Source organism: Mastacembelus armatus, chromosome 20, assembly GCF_900324485.2.
Source record: "Mastacembelus armatus chromosome 20, fMasArm1.2, whole genome shotgun sequence".
Lineage (NCBI taxonomy): Eukaryota > Metazoa > Chordata > Actinopteri > Synbranchiformes > Mastacembelidae > Mastacembelus > Mastacembelus armatus.
The window spans coordinates 3,881,944-3,896,138 of NC_046652.1; the positions used below are offsets into that span (position 1 = coordinate 3,881,944).

Genomic DNA, 14,195 nt, shown 5'->3' on the forward strand with positions numbered 1-14,195 from the left:
CAGTGAACAACCTGAAATGTTACAAAGGTAAGCAGTAAACTGCCAGAGGTGTAATATTGGACATTTCAGAGTTATATGAAAAGCCCCTTTTTCCAAGGAAGAAGTAATGGGTTAACAACATAGAGCTGTTCTAAACTTTTCTTTAGATGGTGAGTACTTAGATCATATCATTAATAATGTTGCTAATATAACTTTAAAAAGGCAGACCCAGGTGCTGCATGTTCAGTTTTTATTTTCCAAAAAGAATTGTGCCAGTGATATGTAAAGTTATGAGCACAGTTGTATCTGCAAAAGATTGCTGCTCAAACAAATTAGATTCAAATTGTTAACCAAATTGATTTCATTATTTGTTTTTCATGTCCAATTGTGCTATGCTTTAATATCATAGTTGGCCTACACTGAGTTATTAAAACTGCAAAAATTTCAAAAAATAAATGGGAAAGATTGAGGTGTTATAAAACACCAGTTGTGTACATTACACTTCACTACCTTACATCTTGGAAAACAGTCAGGGTGTGGTGTCTGTCAAAATGTCCCTGGAACTAATTGGAATTCATACACGGGACAACACCCCCCACTATATGGAGACTGAGATGATCCATATGCAGTCATGCATGGTCAGTATGGTCTTCATGTACTGTCTTTAACTGCATGCAGTATTGCATGGGGATTTCACTGTAAACAAAATAACATATACTTTTTGACAAATGCTGACAGATGGTGTTTATTTTCTTTTTCTTAGTACATGTACATAAGATTCAATTAGACGTTCTTGTACTGTGCCACATTATGTAATCCACAGATGATGATAATGATGACGTGATGATGACATCATACAACAGATATTTAGTGTAATATCCAACACCAATAACCTGTAAGGGAATACTTGAATATTAATCAGCAGAGTTTATAACAACCTGGGCAGTGCAAATAAACATTAATCCTATGAGCATCTTGCATTTTATGTGTACCCTTGTCTTTTATTTATTATTCCAAAAGAACTAAACAAAATATAAGTGCTTGGAGCTACACCACATTAATAGGACTCTAAGAACTTTCATCAGGAACTCAATGGGACTGTGGAAAATAACCCTAGAGGCCGGGATCAAGCCGATTGCACAAGTCTCCATAAAGTGTGTCATCTACCAAGGAGATGCTTTGTCCCTGCTGCTGTTCTGCACAGGCTTGAACCCCCTCAGCCAGGTCATCACTAAGATTGGATACCAACTATGAAATGGAGCAACCATCAGCCACCTCCTGTACATGGACGACATCAAGCTGTACGCCAGGAGTGAGCGAGACACCGACTCACTGATCCACAACACCAGGATATATGGCAACAACATCGTCATGTCATTTGGACTGGATAAGTGTGGTCAGATGATAACAAAGAGAGGGAAGGTTTTCAGGACTGAAGGAACTGAACTGCTAGAAGGCAGCATAGCAGATGTTGAGAAAAGCTTGGACCTTGGAATCCCGCAGGCAAATGGGAACCAAGAAAAAGCCGCAAGGAAAGCAGCCACAGCCAAATACACAGGTATGACTGAACATCAACTGAACCTATAGTTACAGAGTAAGGCAAGTACTAAGAAGTCAGCTAAATGGGAAGAACAAGGTCCAAGCCATCAACACCTACACCCTGCTGGTCATCAGATACCCCGCTGGCATAATAACCTGGCCATAAGGGGAGATAGAGGGCACTGATATCAAGACAGAGAAGCTCCTCACAATGCATGGAGGGTTTCACCCCAAATCCACCATCCTGAGACTGTACACTGAAAGGAAGGTAGAAGGCCGAGAGTTGGTGAGCATCAGAGCCACCATTGAAGATGAAATAGCAGAAATCCATGAGTACATCAGGAAGATGGCCCTGAGAGATTGAGTTCTTAGTGAATATCTCAGGCAGCAGAAACCTGTGGGGGAGAGGGAGGAGCAAAAACCATCATGGCAGGACAAATCCCTACACAATATGTACCATTGACAGATAGAAGAAGTGGCTGATATCGAAATGTCCCAGTGGTAATTGGCACCCTCAGGGCTGTGACCCCCAAACTGGGAGAGTGGCTCCAACAGGTCCCAGGAACAACATCAGAGCTCTCAGTTCAGAAGAGCACAGTGCTAGGAACAAAACTGAGGAAGACAAACACACACACACACTCCACCTATAGGGGTGAGAAGGGAATTATCATATATATATAAATTCCCTTCTTGCCTCTACAGGTGGTGGTCTTCCTCAATCTGGACTCAGTGGAGAACACTCTGTTTATTCTCCTTGCTTCCACACTGTCATGCCCTGGTCGGGACTCACCCCCGACCCTTTGATCCCCCGCACTGAGGTTAGTGGCCTTAAAGGGTTGGGGTTCGAGTCCCGATCAGGGCATGGCCAGTGTGGAAGCAAGGAGAACAAATAGATATGTGTGTGTGTGTGTGGCTCCTCATGAAAAAAAAAAAAATTAAATGCTTATTTTAATTTCAACCCCTTATTGGATTCAGTGAGTCCAAATGACCAATGAATTTCCGCAGGCGAGACAGACAGCTGTCCAGGGATGAAAATCTTTTATAGGAGTTGGGATGGCTGTCACATACAAAATCCCTATAATTTGTTTATTTATCTGTGTGTTTATCCATATATTAATTTATTCATGCATCTATTGTCTGCTTTTACTATATTTCAATTTTTCACATGCATGAACATTTATTTAAAAATGTTATTGATTAATGGTTATTGTATTGATTATATAATGTACCATATAATACATAATGGAAAATTGTAAGGGTCTTCATGCCTCATCACCACAACAGGTAATGTCTTAGAACAGCCACCAGAGGGGGGTGTTGTCCTGTGTTAAGAAAGCAGCAGTCCCTGTATCCTGCAGTGGAGCTGTGGTTTACAGTTCACTATGCCCATTCCAGCGGAGAGACTTAAACAGATAATGGAAGCCACGAATGGGCACCAAATATTAAACAGATGAAAATATATTTTTATTTTGGCAGTTTAAACAAGTATAGAAATACTTTAGGATGATTCTACACTTGTTAGTGAGAGAGTATTTATCTGATCTGAGTGAACAAAGTGCATGATTGTTATCAGGACAGATGCTTGCTCTCTGCTTCGACTGAACCTATAGTTTCTGGTTGAAGGACGCTTTTGTCTTCAAGGCCACCTTATCCACCTGTGGACGACTCCCTCTGCAGAAAAACCTGCTAATCCTGGCAGGTTTAGAGTTACCTACAGGTTAAGGGTTAGGGTAAACTTCCCAAAAATGATGACAACTTCCAGATAAGATTGTGTGAAAAAAGCAATCCACCAAAATACACGGAAAAATAGAGAGAGAGAGAGTGAGAGAGAGTGAGAGAGAGAGCAGCCACAACTGCAGTAGAAAATAAAGGTGTAAAGTGCAACCACAGGTAGGCTGCCTTATGTATGGACTATCATCTGTAGGACCTCAGTTATGTTTAGACTGCTTCTCTCCTATAGATCTCTCTGAATTTACATCAGTAGTTGCTTCATCGAAATCATCAACGTGTCTCTTGGACCCCATCCCGACTAGACTGCTTAAAGGCACCCTGCCATTAATGAACTCATCTTTATTGGACTTGGTAAATTTATCTCTAGTATCAGGCTACGTACCACAGGCCTTTAAGACTGCAGTAATCAAACCTTTACTCAAAAAGCCTAGTCTTGATCCAGGTGTCTTGGCTAATTATAGACCAATATCCAACCTGCCATTTATTTCTAAAATCCTAGAAAAAGCTGTTGCTAAGCAGCTATCAGACCACTTACACAGGAATGAACTATTTGAAGATTTCCAATCAGGATTTAGAGCACATCATAGTACAGAAACAGCACTGTTGAAAGTTACCAACGATCTTCTCTTAGCCTCAGATAATGGACTTGTTTCGATACTTGTCCTCCTAGACCTTAGTGCAGCATTCGACACCATTGACCACAACATCTTATTACAGAGACTGGAGCATGTGATTGGTATCAGAGGAACAGCGTTAAAGTGGTTCCAATCCTATTTATCGGACAGATTCCAGTTTGTTCATGTCCATGATGAACCTTCCACACGAACAAAAGTTAGTTATGGAGTTCCACAAGGTTCTGTGCTAGGACCGATTCTGTTCACCCTGTACATGCTTCCTTTAGGATATATCATTAGGAAGCACTCTATTAATTACCACTGCTATGCGGATGACACTCAGTTATATCTATCTATTAAACCTGTTAACACAAACCAGTTAACCAGACTTCAAGCCTGTCTAACTGACATAAAGGCTTGGATGACCAGTAACTTTTTACTTTTAAACTCGGAGAAAACAGAAGTCATTATATTTGGGCCTAAAAATCTCAGAAATAACTTTTCTAAAATTATAGCTACTCTAGATGGCATAGCCCTGGCCTCCAGCACTACTGTAAAAAACCTTGGAGTTATTTTTGACCAGGACATGTCCTTTAACTCACACATAAAACAAATTTCTAGAACTGCATTCTTTCACCTGCGCAACATTTCCAAAATTAGGAACATCCTGTCTCAAAATGATGCAGAAAAACTAGTCCATGCGTTTGTTTCCTCAAGGCTAGATTACTGTAACTCATTACTATCTGGATGTCCTAATATCTTAATAAAAAGCCTCCAATTAATCCAGAATGCCGCAGCCAGAGTCCTGACAGGAACTAGCAAGAGAGATCATATTTCTCCTATATTGGCTTCTCTTCATTGGCTCCCTGTAAAATATAGAATAGAATTTAAAATCCTTCTTCTCACATACAAATCCCTTCATAATCAAGCTCCTTCATACCTTAAAGACCTCATAGTACCATATTATCCCAATAGACCACTTCGCTCTCAGAGTGCAGGCCTACTTGTGGTTCCCAGAGTTCTCAAAAGCAGAATGGGAGGCAGAGCCTTTAGCTATCAAGCTCCTCTCCTGTGGAACCAGCTCTCAGCCTGGGTTCAGGAGGCAGACACTCTCTGTACTTTTAAGGCTAGACTTAAAACCTTCCTCTTTGACAAAGCATATAGTTAGGGCTGGCTTCAGGCAACCCTGAACCATCCCTTAGTTAGTTATGCTGCTATAGGCCTAGACTGCCCGAGGACCATCGGTGCACTGAGCTCCCCTACCCTACCCCCCCCCCCTTCTCTCCCACCTCATGTATATTCCACAATTGAATGTTACTAACCTTGTGCTCTCTCTCTCCCCTAGTTTGTGCTCTCTCCCTCCCTCTCTCTCTCTCTCTCTCTGTACCTTCTGCAGGTGTCCCTGGTCCTGGAGCTGTTTATCGCTGATGTGCAGTTACTGGCCCCACCAACTTGCAGTGTCTATTTGTTGTTTATTGTTGCTGTTCTTTTCTCTCTGCTCTATCCACTCACCCCAACCGGTCGAGGCAGATGGCCGCCCAAACTGAGCCCGGTTCTGCTGGAGGTTTTTTTCTTCCGTTAAAGGGAGTTTTTTCCTCTCCACTGTCGCCAAGTGCTTGCTCATAAGGGAATTGTTGGGTTTTTAGTTTTAGTTTTTGTAAAGTGCCTTGAGATGATTTGTATTGTGATTTGGCGCTATACAAATAAAATTGAATTGAATTGAATTGAATTAAAGGACCCATCCTCATTTTACGAATATTCACTCATTTAAAGAAATTCAAATTCAAAATAACCCAAAAAGAAGCTACAACATCATATATCATGCAGAAAACTCCAAATGTGTCTGTTAGAGCTCATTTCGTTGAAATAAGCTGCGAGCTGTCAGTGCAGAGGACGGTCATTATGCAAATAAGATAAGAAAAGATTGCCAACCCCCTAAAAAGGCTATAAAAGGAGTGGTTTGCACTGTGGTCCGACCACAGTATTATGCAGATATCTCCGTGTGGTCTTCAGTGTTTTTTTCTAAGGAAACATGGCAGTGGTCTTGCCTGCTAAGAACGCAGTGGAGAAGCCGGAGCCCTTGAAGGCAGAAGTTAAAGGTAGGTCGGAGTTTAACGCTGTTGATGGTCCAGCAGATGCATTGACTGGAATTGCGGTGCTGAAACTTTGCGTGGGTCTCTGTTAATTTCTAACAGGGAGCATTCCCAGCTGGTTGCAGGGCACACTGCTGCGCAATGGCCCTGGCATTTTTTCTGTGGGGGACACCAGGTACAACCACTGGTTTGATGGGATGTCCTTAATGAGCAGCTTCGCCTTTAAAGACGGTGGGTCTTGAAGTGTGATTCATAAAATATATCCAAACAAAGACCTTGAAAGTCTTATCTGCTATACAGTGTTTAATCTATGACTTACCATAGTCCACTCTTACAAGCACAGACAAACTGATATGAGGATTTCTATTACAGGTGAAATGATCCACAGAAGCAGATTTCTTAGAAGTGACACATATAAAGCAAACATGGCTGCAAACAGAATAGTTGTGTCTGAAATGGGGACAATGGCCTATCCGGATCCAAGCAAGAGCTTCATTGTCAAGTAAACAAACTCGCTTTTTATTATTAGTTTTTCTCTCATAATATCAATGTTGTATTCCTGTTTTATCTTGAACTAAAATGTAGAAACAGTCCCTTTTTTTGGCACAAACCCATCGTGAAAACATTTATTTGAAACCTTGTTGTAACTGCAATGCACAAAAGACATTTTCCAGTTTTGTAAAACAGGGTAACGACTGTGATGAAAGCAATTAAAAGTCCTCTAAAGGATCTGAAATATTAAATTGATGTTAAATAAGTCAGACGTTTGTGTTGAAGAATCTCCTGCTTTTTTCTGCCTTGCTGTGAATTTGTCATTAAGATGCAGTAACCAAACTTTAGATGACTCTCGCAGACACTTAATCATTTTTCGACATTTTTTTTTTACTTTTCAGAGCAATCACCTTTCTAAACCACACAGTGCCTGATTTCACTGACAATGGTGCAGGCAATTTCATTAAATATGGGAATGATTACTATGCCACTTCTGAGACAAACTACATCCGCAAGATTGATCCAGAGACGTTGGAAACTCTCGACAAAGTAACATCATCTACAGACATTGTTATCACACAGCCCAGTGAAGCTTTTGTTTTGGAGCTGATGAGCTGTCAAATTGTTTCACACAGGTGGACTACACAAAGTACCTGCCTGTCAACTTGGCCACAGCCCATCCACACTATGACAAGGACGGCAATACCTACAACATGGGAACTTCAATAGCAGAGAAGGGGAAGACTAAATATATACTGTTCAAAGTCCCCTCAGTATCAGAAAGAGGTATACAAACTCTATAACCTGCTGTACTTTGTCGTGTTGGCACGCTATCTTCCTGTCTTCAGTGTGTAGACATTTAAGGTAAGACAAGAACCAAATGTAGGTTAGGGTAGGAGAACCAGATGTAGAACAACCATGATACTGCCTGTTTCTCTTGGTTGAGCCTTTAGTTTAGAAAAAACAATTGTTGCCATTGTAAAGCTAAGGTTTTCTGTATTTAAAAACGACTTGTCTAAATAATACTAGTATACTGTAGGTCTTAATGTCCAATTCACACAATTGATTATCGCACAATAACTCATACATCATTTACATTAATATAATTGTTACAGCAAACCTTGAAACTCAAGAGTAGATTTTATTTTAAATGCACCTTTATGAGAATACACATTCATGTTGCATATATGTTTGTTCTGTTGGACCTTTTGCTTTCAGACAAAGGCAAGGACACCCCTGCACTGAAGAATGTGGAGGTGATCTGCTCAGTTCCCTGCCGCTCAATGTTCACACCCAGCTACTACCACAGCTTTGGCATAACGGACAACTACTTCATCTTCATCGAGCAGCCTTACAAACTGGACATCCTAAAGATGACCACTGCATACATGAGGGGAGTCAGCTGGGCAAGCTGCCTGAAGTTCTGCCCTGAGGAAAATGTAAGGAACTGCTGTCTGTGGTTTGTGATCACTGTTGTCATTCTTTATAATTCTAGTATTGAACTAAGTATAATGAAGCTGTAGATATATTGGGATGAGAATGACTGCAGATCATTCTTCAACATTACTACGTAATGTCCTTCTAATATATTTGCATTATATGTGTTTTCTTATAAGACTCTGATCCACCTGATAGACAGAAAGACCGGCAAAGAGCTCGAGACAAAGTACTATACTGGAGCAATGGTCGTCTACCATCATGTCAACGCTTTTGAGGACGATGGTCATGTGATCTTTGATGTCATTGCTTATGATAATCCCAGCCTTTATGATATGTTCTACCTAAAGGAAAACTCCAGTCCTAATGATGAGCATTTTCCCAAACCTAAATACACAAGATTTGCCCTTCCCGTCCGGCCAGACAAGGTAGGGTTTCTATAATATTCAGTTGATTTCAACCTGAAATTGAAAGATTTTCCTCTAACACTAATGTTTAACTTCGGGGATTTTGCAGAGTACTGCATTTGGAGAGAACCTGGTAAAACTCAAATACACAACAGCCAGTGCTGTGAAGGAGAAAAATGACAAACTGGTGTGCCAGGCAGAGGTGCTTTATGAAGGTGAACTCTGGTTCTTAAATTTACACTTGGAGTAAATCATGTATGGTTCAAGTAGTAAAATACAAACACTGCCATTTTATTTCAACCAGGCCTAGAATTGCCCAGAATTAACTATGACACCAGCGGCAAGAGGTACAGATTTGTCTACAGCAACTACGTTGATGAATTTGGACAGTCCAAACAGGTAACAGTCCCTGTTGTTTTCAATCTGGGTTTTGTAGAACAGAACTAGTACAAATACTTGTTGTACTTTTGACAGTGTTGTTTGCCAAGAAAGACCTAAAACCTACAAACTCTTGAACACCAGATATCTTAAATGCAAGGTTATTGAGAAATGGATTGTTCCTGAAAGTATTGTTATTGCAGAAGTAGGAGACAAATTGCAGAACTGAGAATTACCAGTTGACACGATAGAAGGTAGGAAATATTTTGTCCAAGTGTTAATTACCAGTTGTCCCAGCAAAGACCTGAATAGTTTATGTCTCCGGTTGTAAAACCCAGATGTCCTTTACTATTGAGCCACTTGTACATTAAGGTACCAGAAACAATCAAAGGAAGCAGTACACTTAGTGAGGCTTCAAAGTGTTGAGGTACATAGTTCTTATAGTTTGGAAAAAAAGTTTCCTTTGCATATCACGGTGTAGAGACATTCCAGAGGCATAACAAAGTACAAATGGAAATGCCATCTTGGTTTAGACAATTCGATATTTTTATCCATTCCCACCTGACACATTAAACGTGAGAATTTTGGCTTTTCTTTTATGCTGCTCTGCTCTTATTGTGTCAAGAGCATTACCACATGGCAGCACTAGGTTAGTCTGGGCAAAAAGGCAGTTTAGACAGGCGCTTTTCTGACACAGTATAGTCTGATCTATTAAAGGATGGTTGTATTGTATTGAGATATGAGTTGTAAATTTATTTCTGGCATTTAACATCACAACAAATTCTATCATTCATTAAGTATGTAAATCATTAAGTCTAATTAAGATTTTGTTATAACTTCAATTTTAGAAAGATGGAGCCAGGTACAGTTGCTCACTTCCTGGGACACATTTCATGGTTCAGTATTTAAGGGTTTTTTAATGTTGTTTTAACCATGCACAGGGAATACAGTGCATAATGAAGGTAAAAACCTTTCCTCCAGGAACCACAGTGCTACCTTAAACAATACAATTTCTACAACATGTATTTTTGCATACAAAAACTACACAAGAAGGATAAGTGTGTGTGTACATGCGCAGTAGACAGTATATCAGCCATTTACATCAATCACAAATACATTTTCAGCAGGTCTTGTTTGAGGTGATACGTTGCCTTAGAATTAGCTGTGAGAACCACGAATATTAACGTTGATGTGTTTTAAAATGCAGAATAATAACTTGTCTTGAATGTCCTCGAGATATGGCTATTGTACCTCGCATTCTGACTGCAACAATGAAGAAAAAAACATGTACAACTGCTGAATTACTGCTGACTATATATTCAGGATCTCAGTTCCAGCTCTATATTTATTTCAATTTATTTTTATTTCTATTATACAGTATTGTAACTTGTCTTTTTTTAATTTAACTACAGATTGGGAAGTTTGACATAGAAACCAAAGAAGTGATTTACTGGAATGAAGACAACTGCTGGCCGTCAGAGCCGGTGTTCGTCCCCAGACCAAATGGAGAGTCAGAGGATGATGGTGAGAATGTGGTGTTTTTGTTATACAGTATTACATTATTCAGGTAGAGTACACATGGTTAGTAGTACCTGACTAAAAAGATAATGCTCAATGATTATATCTTAGAAATTTATACCAGCATAATGTATTTTGAAGGAAAAATAAAAAGCCTGTCATAGATTTAGATTTATGATTTCACTTTGTACTCACATAAGACTCTTCGTTTAAATTTGCAGGTGTGGTCTTAACATCAGTTATCAATCGCAACCCAGACCAGTCTAGTTTCGTCCTGGTTCTTGATGCCAAGACGTTCAAAGAGGTAGCTCGGGCATATGTGGACACTGAGCTCCACAAGGACATGCATGGTTTTTTTATCCCACAAGGAAATTAGTCAGTTGTGTATTTGGAGAAAAATGCCTTTGGAGACCTGTTTCCAAATGCTATGGAACAGGAATCAGGAATTTAAATGAACATAGCAAAACCCACTCCTGAATTATGTTTTTGTTAGTCAGACTTGTTGTGAGGCTGCACATGGTTTCATGGACTACCTCATCTCATTCAAATTATAGGGATTGTATTGGACCAAAAAAAAAAAAATCTTGGTATTTTTATTTAAAAAATATGTAAATTTATTGATATTATAAAATGTATTGTTATATAGTGTACTTATTCCCATAATGACTTCTATTATTATGTTGTGCAACTATGAATGTTATTGTATGCATTGACTTTACAAAAAATATGCTTGCAACCCAAGCAACTGCACCTTACCATGCCTTTGTCTCAGCCCGACCAGCAAACTTTCTTTGTTCCCCTTGGAGTAGCCATTCTCCTGCCCCTGACTCCTGTGTGTGTGTGTACTTGTATTTCTACCTTTCCGCCATTTTGAGCATAATTGTATCTGAATGACGACATTTTGGCAAAGTTTAGCCGGTCCTCATTTTTTCAGACTCCTGTTTGAGACTTGGTTTTAGGGAAAAGGTTAGAATAAGGTCTAGGTTAGGGTACAGGTTTGGGTTAGGCATTTAGCTGTGATGGATAAGGTTAGAGTAATGGTCTAGGAAATGCATTATGCATATGAGTGTCCTAATAATGATAGAAAAACAGGTTTGTTTGTGTGTGTGTATGTGTGTGTTTGAGCGCAATTGAGCAAGAGAGGGAGAGAGAAAGACAGAACAGTGATTTTGTTGTAATGAAAGCACAGAAGCCACTGTAGTCTCATAGCTGTTGGCAATGGATTACTCCATTCAGCTGACACATGTGCTCAATATGCAAAACTGGAAACTTTTGAGTGTTTGCTCTTGGCATTGAGCTAACAAAGGCAACAAGCACACACTAGTTTTATTGTTTGGGACCATGGATGGTCTATGTTTGTGATCTCTGATGACAGTCATCTCAAACGATCACAACAGATTGACCAAACTTTATAATGGAAATAGCGTGACAGGTCAATAAGACTTAGCAAAACCATAAATAAATGTCTTCAGTCATATGACTTGGCAACACCTTTATACAAGCAGCTTATTATGACCAAAGTAACATTCTATAGTTATACTAGATGACCTCTAGTAACATTAATCATTATGACACGAGCAAAAGAAGAACCTAGGTGACACAGACTATAGAGACAAATGTTTGGAGTATGTTGGGGTGAATGTGAAGTGAGAAAACGCAGAACTTTTCCACATAAAACCAGTCTGCAATTCCAGTGTGAAAACACTGTGTTTTTTATCTGTGACCATTCCACAATAAATCACAAAATGATGATCTACTTCATTTCAATGCCACAATTGGGAACTGTCAACTGCTGTTCAAAGCACCTAGCAAACTAGTTTCATTTTAGGGAACAATCCACAATGTTTGACAAAGACTATGTTCCTCCAAGTCCATTTCAGGGGCTATCTGACATGAACTTTCCTGGAGAGTTCTATTGTGGTTAATATCTCAAACAGTCTATGTTACACTGTTTAGCTCATACCTTAGAATAGCCCCCAGTCCTACATATGGCAGCATACATTTTTGGTATGACACAACTGTTTTCATCAGCTTAGCCATCCAATAATTTTACTAACAGGAAATCACAAGGACCAAAAATCATGAGGTCCATCAGTCTTGTGCTCACACTTGATTTGTCATTCAACTCTCTGAAACAAAACTTATGTAAAAAAAAAAAAATCAAGCCTTGGAAATTACGTCTGTCTCCCATGAACTTTACAATTTGCAGAGCATTAAAACACCCTCTGGCCTTAGACGATTAAAAAAAAACTGACAAGCAAAAGCCATATACAGGCTAGAGTAACATGGACATGGTTATTTCTGACTGTAATTGAGGGATTTCTAACACCAAAAAATAAAACTTATCAATTATTTCAAGTGTGGCCACTTTCTGAGTAGTACAAATTGATATATCCATCAAAATAAAATGATAAGACAGACATATTACTAACAGCATCATCCATATCAGATTAGATTAGATTAAATAACACTGTGACTAATTTGACCACAGTGGGCTGTGTTTTCGCTAGAATTTAGAAGAGAATAAAGTGATAGTGTTGTAAACAAAATGATATTGATAAAATCAAATCTTCTTTTCCCTTCGGCTGCTCCCTTAACAGCGAATCATCTGCCTCCATTTAACCCTATCCTCAGTATCCTCCTCACCCACACCAACTATCCTCATGTCCTCCTTCACTACATCCAAGAACCTCCTCTTTGGTCTTCCTCTAGGCCTCCTTCCTGGCAGCTCTAACCTCAGCATCCTTTTACCAATGTATTCACTGTCCCTCCTCTGAACATGTCCAAACCATCTCAATCTGGCTTCCCTGGCTTTTTCTCCAAAACATCTAACATGAGCTGTCCCTCTGATGTCCTCATTCCTGATCCTATCCATCCTCGTCACTCCCAGAGAGAACCTCAACATCTTCAGCTCTGCTACCTCCAGCTCTGCCTCCTGTCTTTTTCTCAGTGCCACTGTCTCTAAACCAGACAACATTGCTGGTCTCACCACTGTCTTGTCCACCTTTCCTTTCATTCTTGCTGACACTCTTTTGTCACACATCACACCTGACACTTTCCTCCATCTGTTGTTATTTGACAAAACAAGATAAAGTTAAGTACAGAGCCACCAAAGGGGCATAGTGCAAAACTTTCTCTCAAATGTTATGCATTTCCACCTAATGTGTTTTGCTTGAACTATGGCTGCATTTTGTGGCAAATGTATGGTGCTAACTGTGATGGACTGGTGACCTGTCCAGGGTGTACCCCTGCACTTCCAGTACATTTATTTCATGACATCATTTATCAGATTAATGAAGCAAAACACAATTTAATCTTAAACTATAGCTATGGGAAATTGACTAATTTCCAAACAGTATGCACAGTAACGTTGCTTTAAATTATAAGTAGGGTCTTGACCTGGACTGTAACTATAGGGTAACTAAAACAATGAGGTGCTTAACAGTAGCAGTGGCAATGAGGTAAACACAACAGACCTAACACACTAAGTATTAGGGAAGTATGTCATTCTGAAAAATTAGTACTTTTACTTTTGGTACTTCATGTATATACACCCAAACCGTGCAGTAACAACCAATGAAATCCTCGGATGTTCGCATGTGAAGCGGCATCAGACTAGCCCAGTTGCTATGGTAGCCAAAGATTAGCAGAGTCAAGATAGTTCATTTTCAGTCCAAGCCTATAAAAGCCATTATTTGGTAGAAATACAATATAACGTCCTGTGCCGTAGAAGGGACAGCATTAGTACGAAATACTGATCAGTCCTATGTATCTAAGGTAAATTATGCAAGAATTCCCGTTATTTAAGTCACTGGTATCAGACATAACCCATAAACGACATAAAAGATACAATAGACAGATACACGAAATTGCTAAGCAAAAATATGTATACACGATTTACATTATGACTCTTTTTGGTGTTTTAATGCAATTATTTGCCAACAGAAATAGATAATGTTATAAATGTGCTCGCGATGTTCAGGCTGTTTTAGCAAAGCCGGAAGTGA

General features: G+C 39.5%; 1 protein-coding gene across 1 annotated transcript; it reads left to right on the plus strand.

The window, feature by feature from the left end:
* The first annotated feature begins 5,842 nt into the window (after positions 1–5,842).
* Positions 5,843–12,337, plus strand: bco1 (beta-carotene oxygenase 1). The gene is made up of 11 exons (XM_026292902.1): positions 5,843–5,962; positions 6,059–6,187; positions 6,329–6,458; positions 6,850–6,997; positions 7,084–7,234; positions 7,667–7,887; positions 8,065–8,313; positions 8,402–8,507; positions 8,597–8,691; positions 10,083–10,194; positions 10,410–12,337. The coding sequence occupies exons 1-11, from the start codon at positions 5,896–5,898 to the stop codon at positions 10,562–10,564; spliced, it is 1,563 nt and encodes a 520-aa protein (XP_026148687.1). The 5' UTR covers positions 5,843–5,895; the 3' UTR covers positions 10,565–12,337.
* The last annotated feature ends 1,858 nt before the right edge of the window (positions 12,338–14,195 follow it).

Excerpts from the sequence above, each read along its gene's own strand:
- bco1 (XM_026292902.1), top strand. The coding sequence starts at position 5,896 with ATGGCAGTGGTCTTGCCTGCTAAGAACGCAGTGGAGAAGCCGGAGCCC. Across the intron at positions 5,963-6,058 it reads CTTGAAGGCAGAAGTTAAAG|GGAGCATTCCCAGCTGGTTG; the intron begins GTAGGTCGGAGT and ends AATTTCTAACAG. Across the intron at positions 8,508-8,596 it reads GGCAGAGGTGCTTTATGAAG|GCCTAGAATTGCCCAGAATT; the intron begins GTGAACTCTGGT and ends TATTTCAACCAG.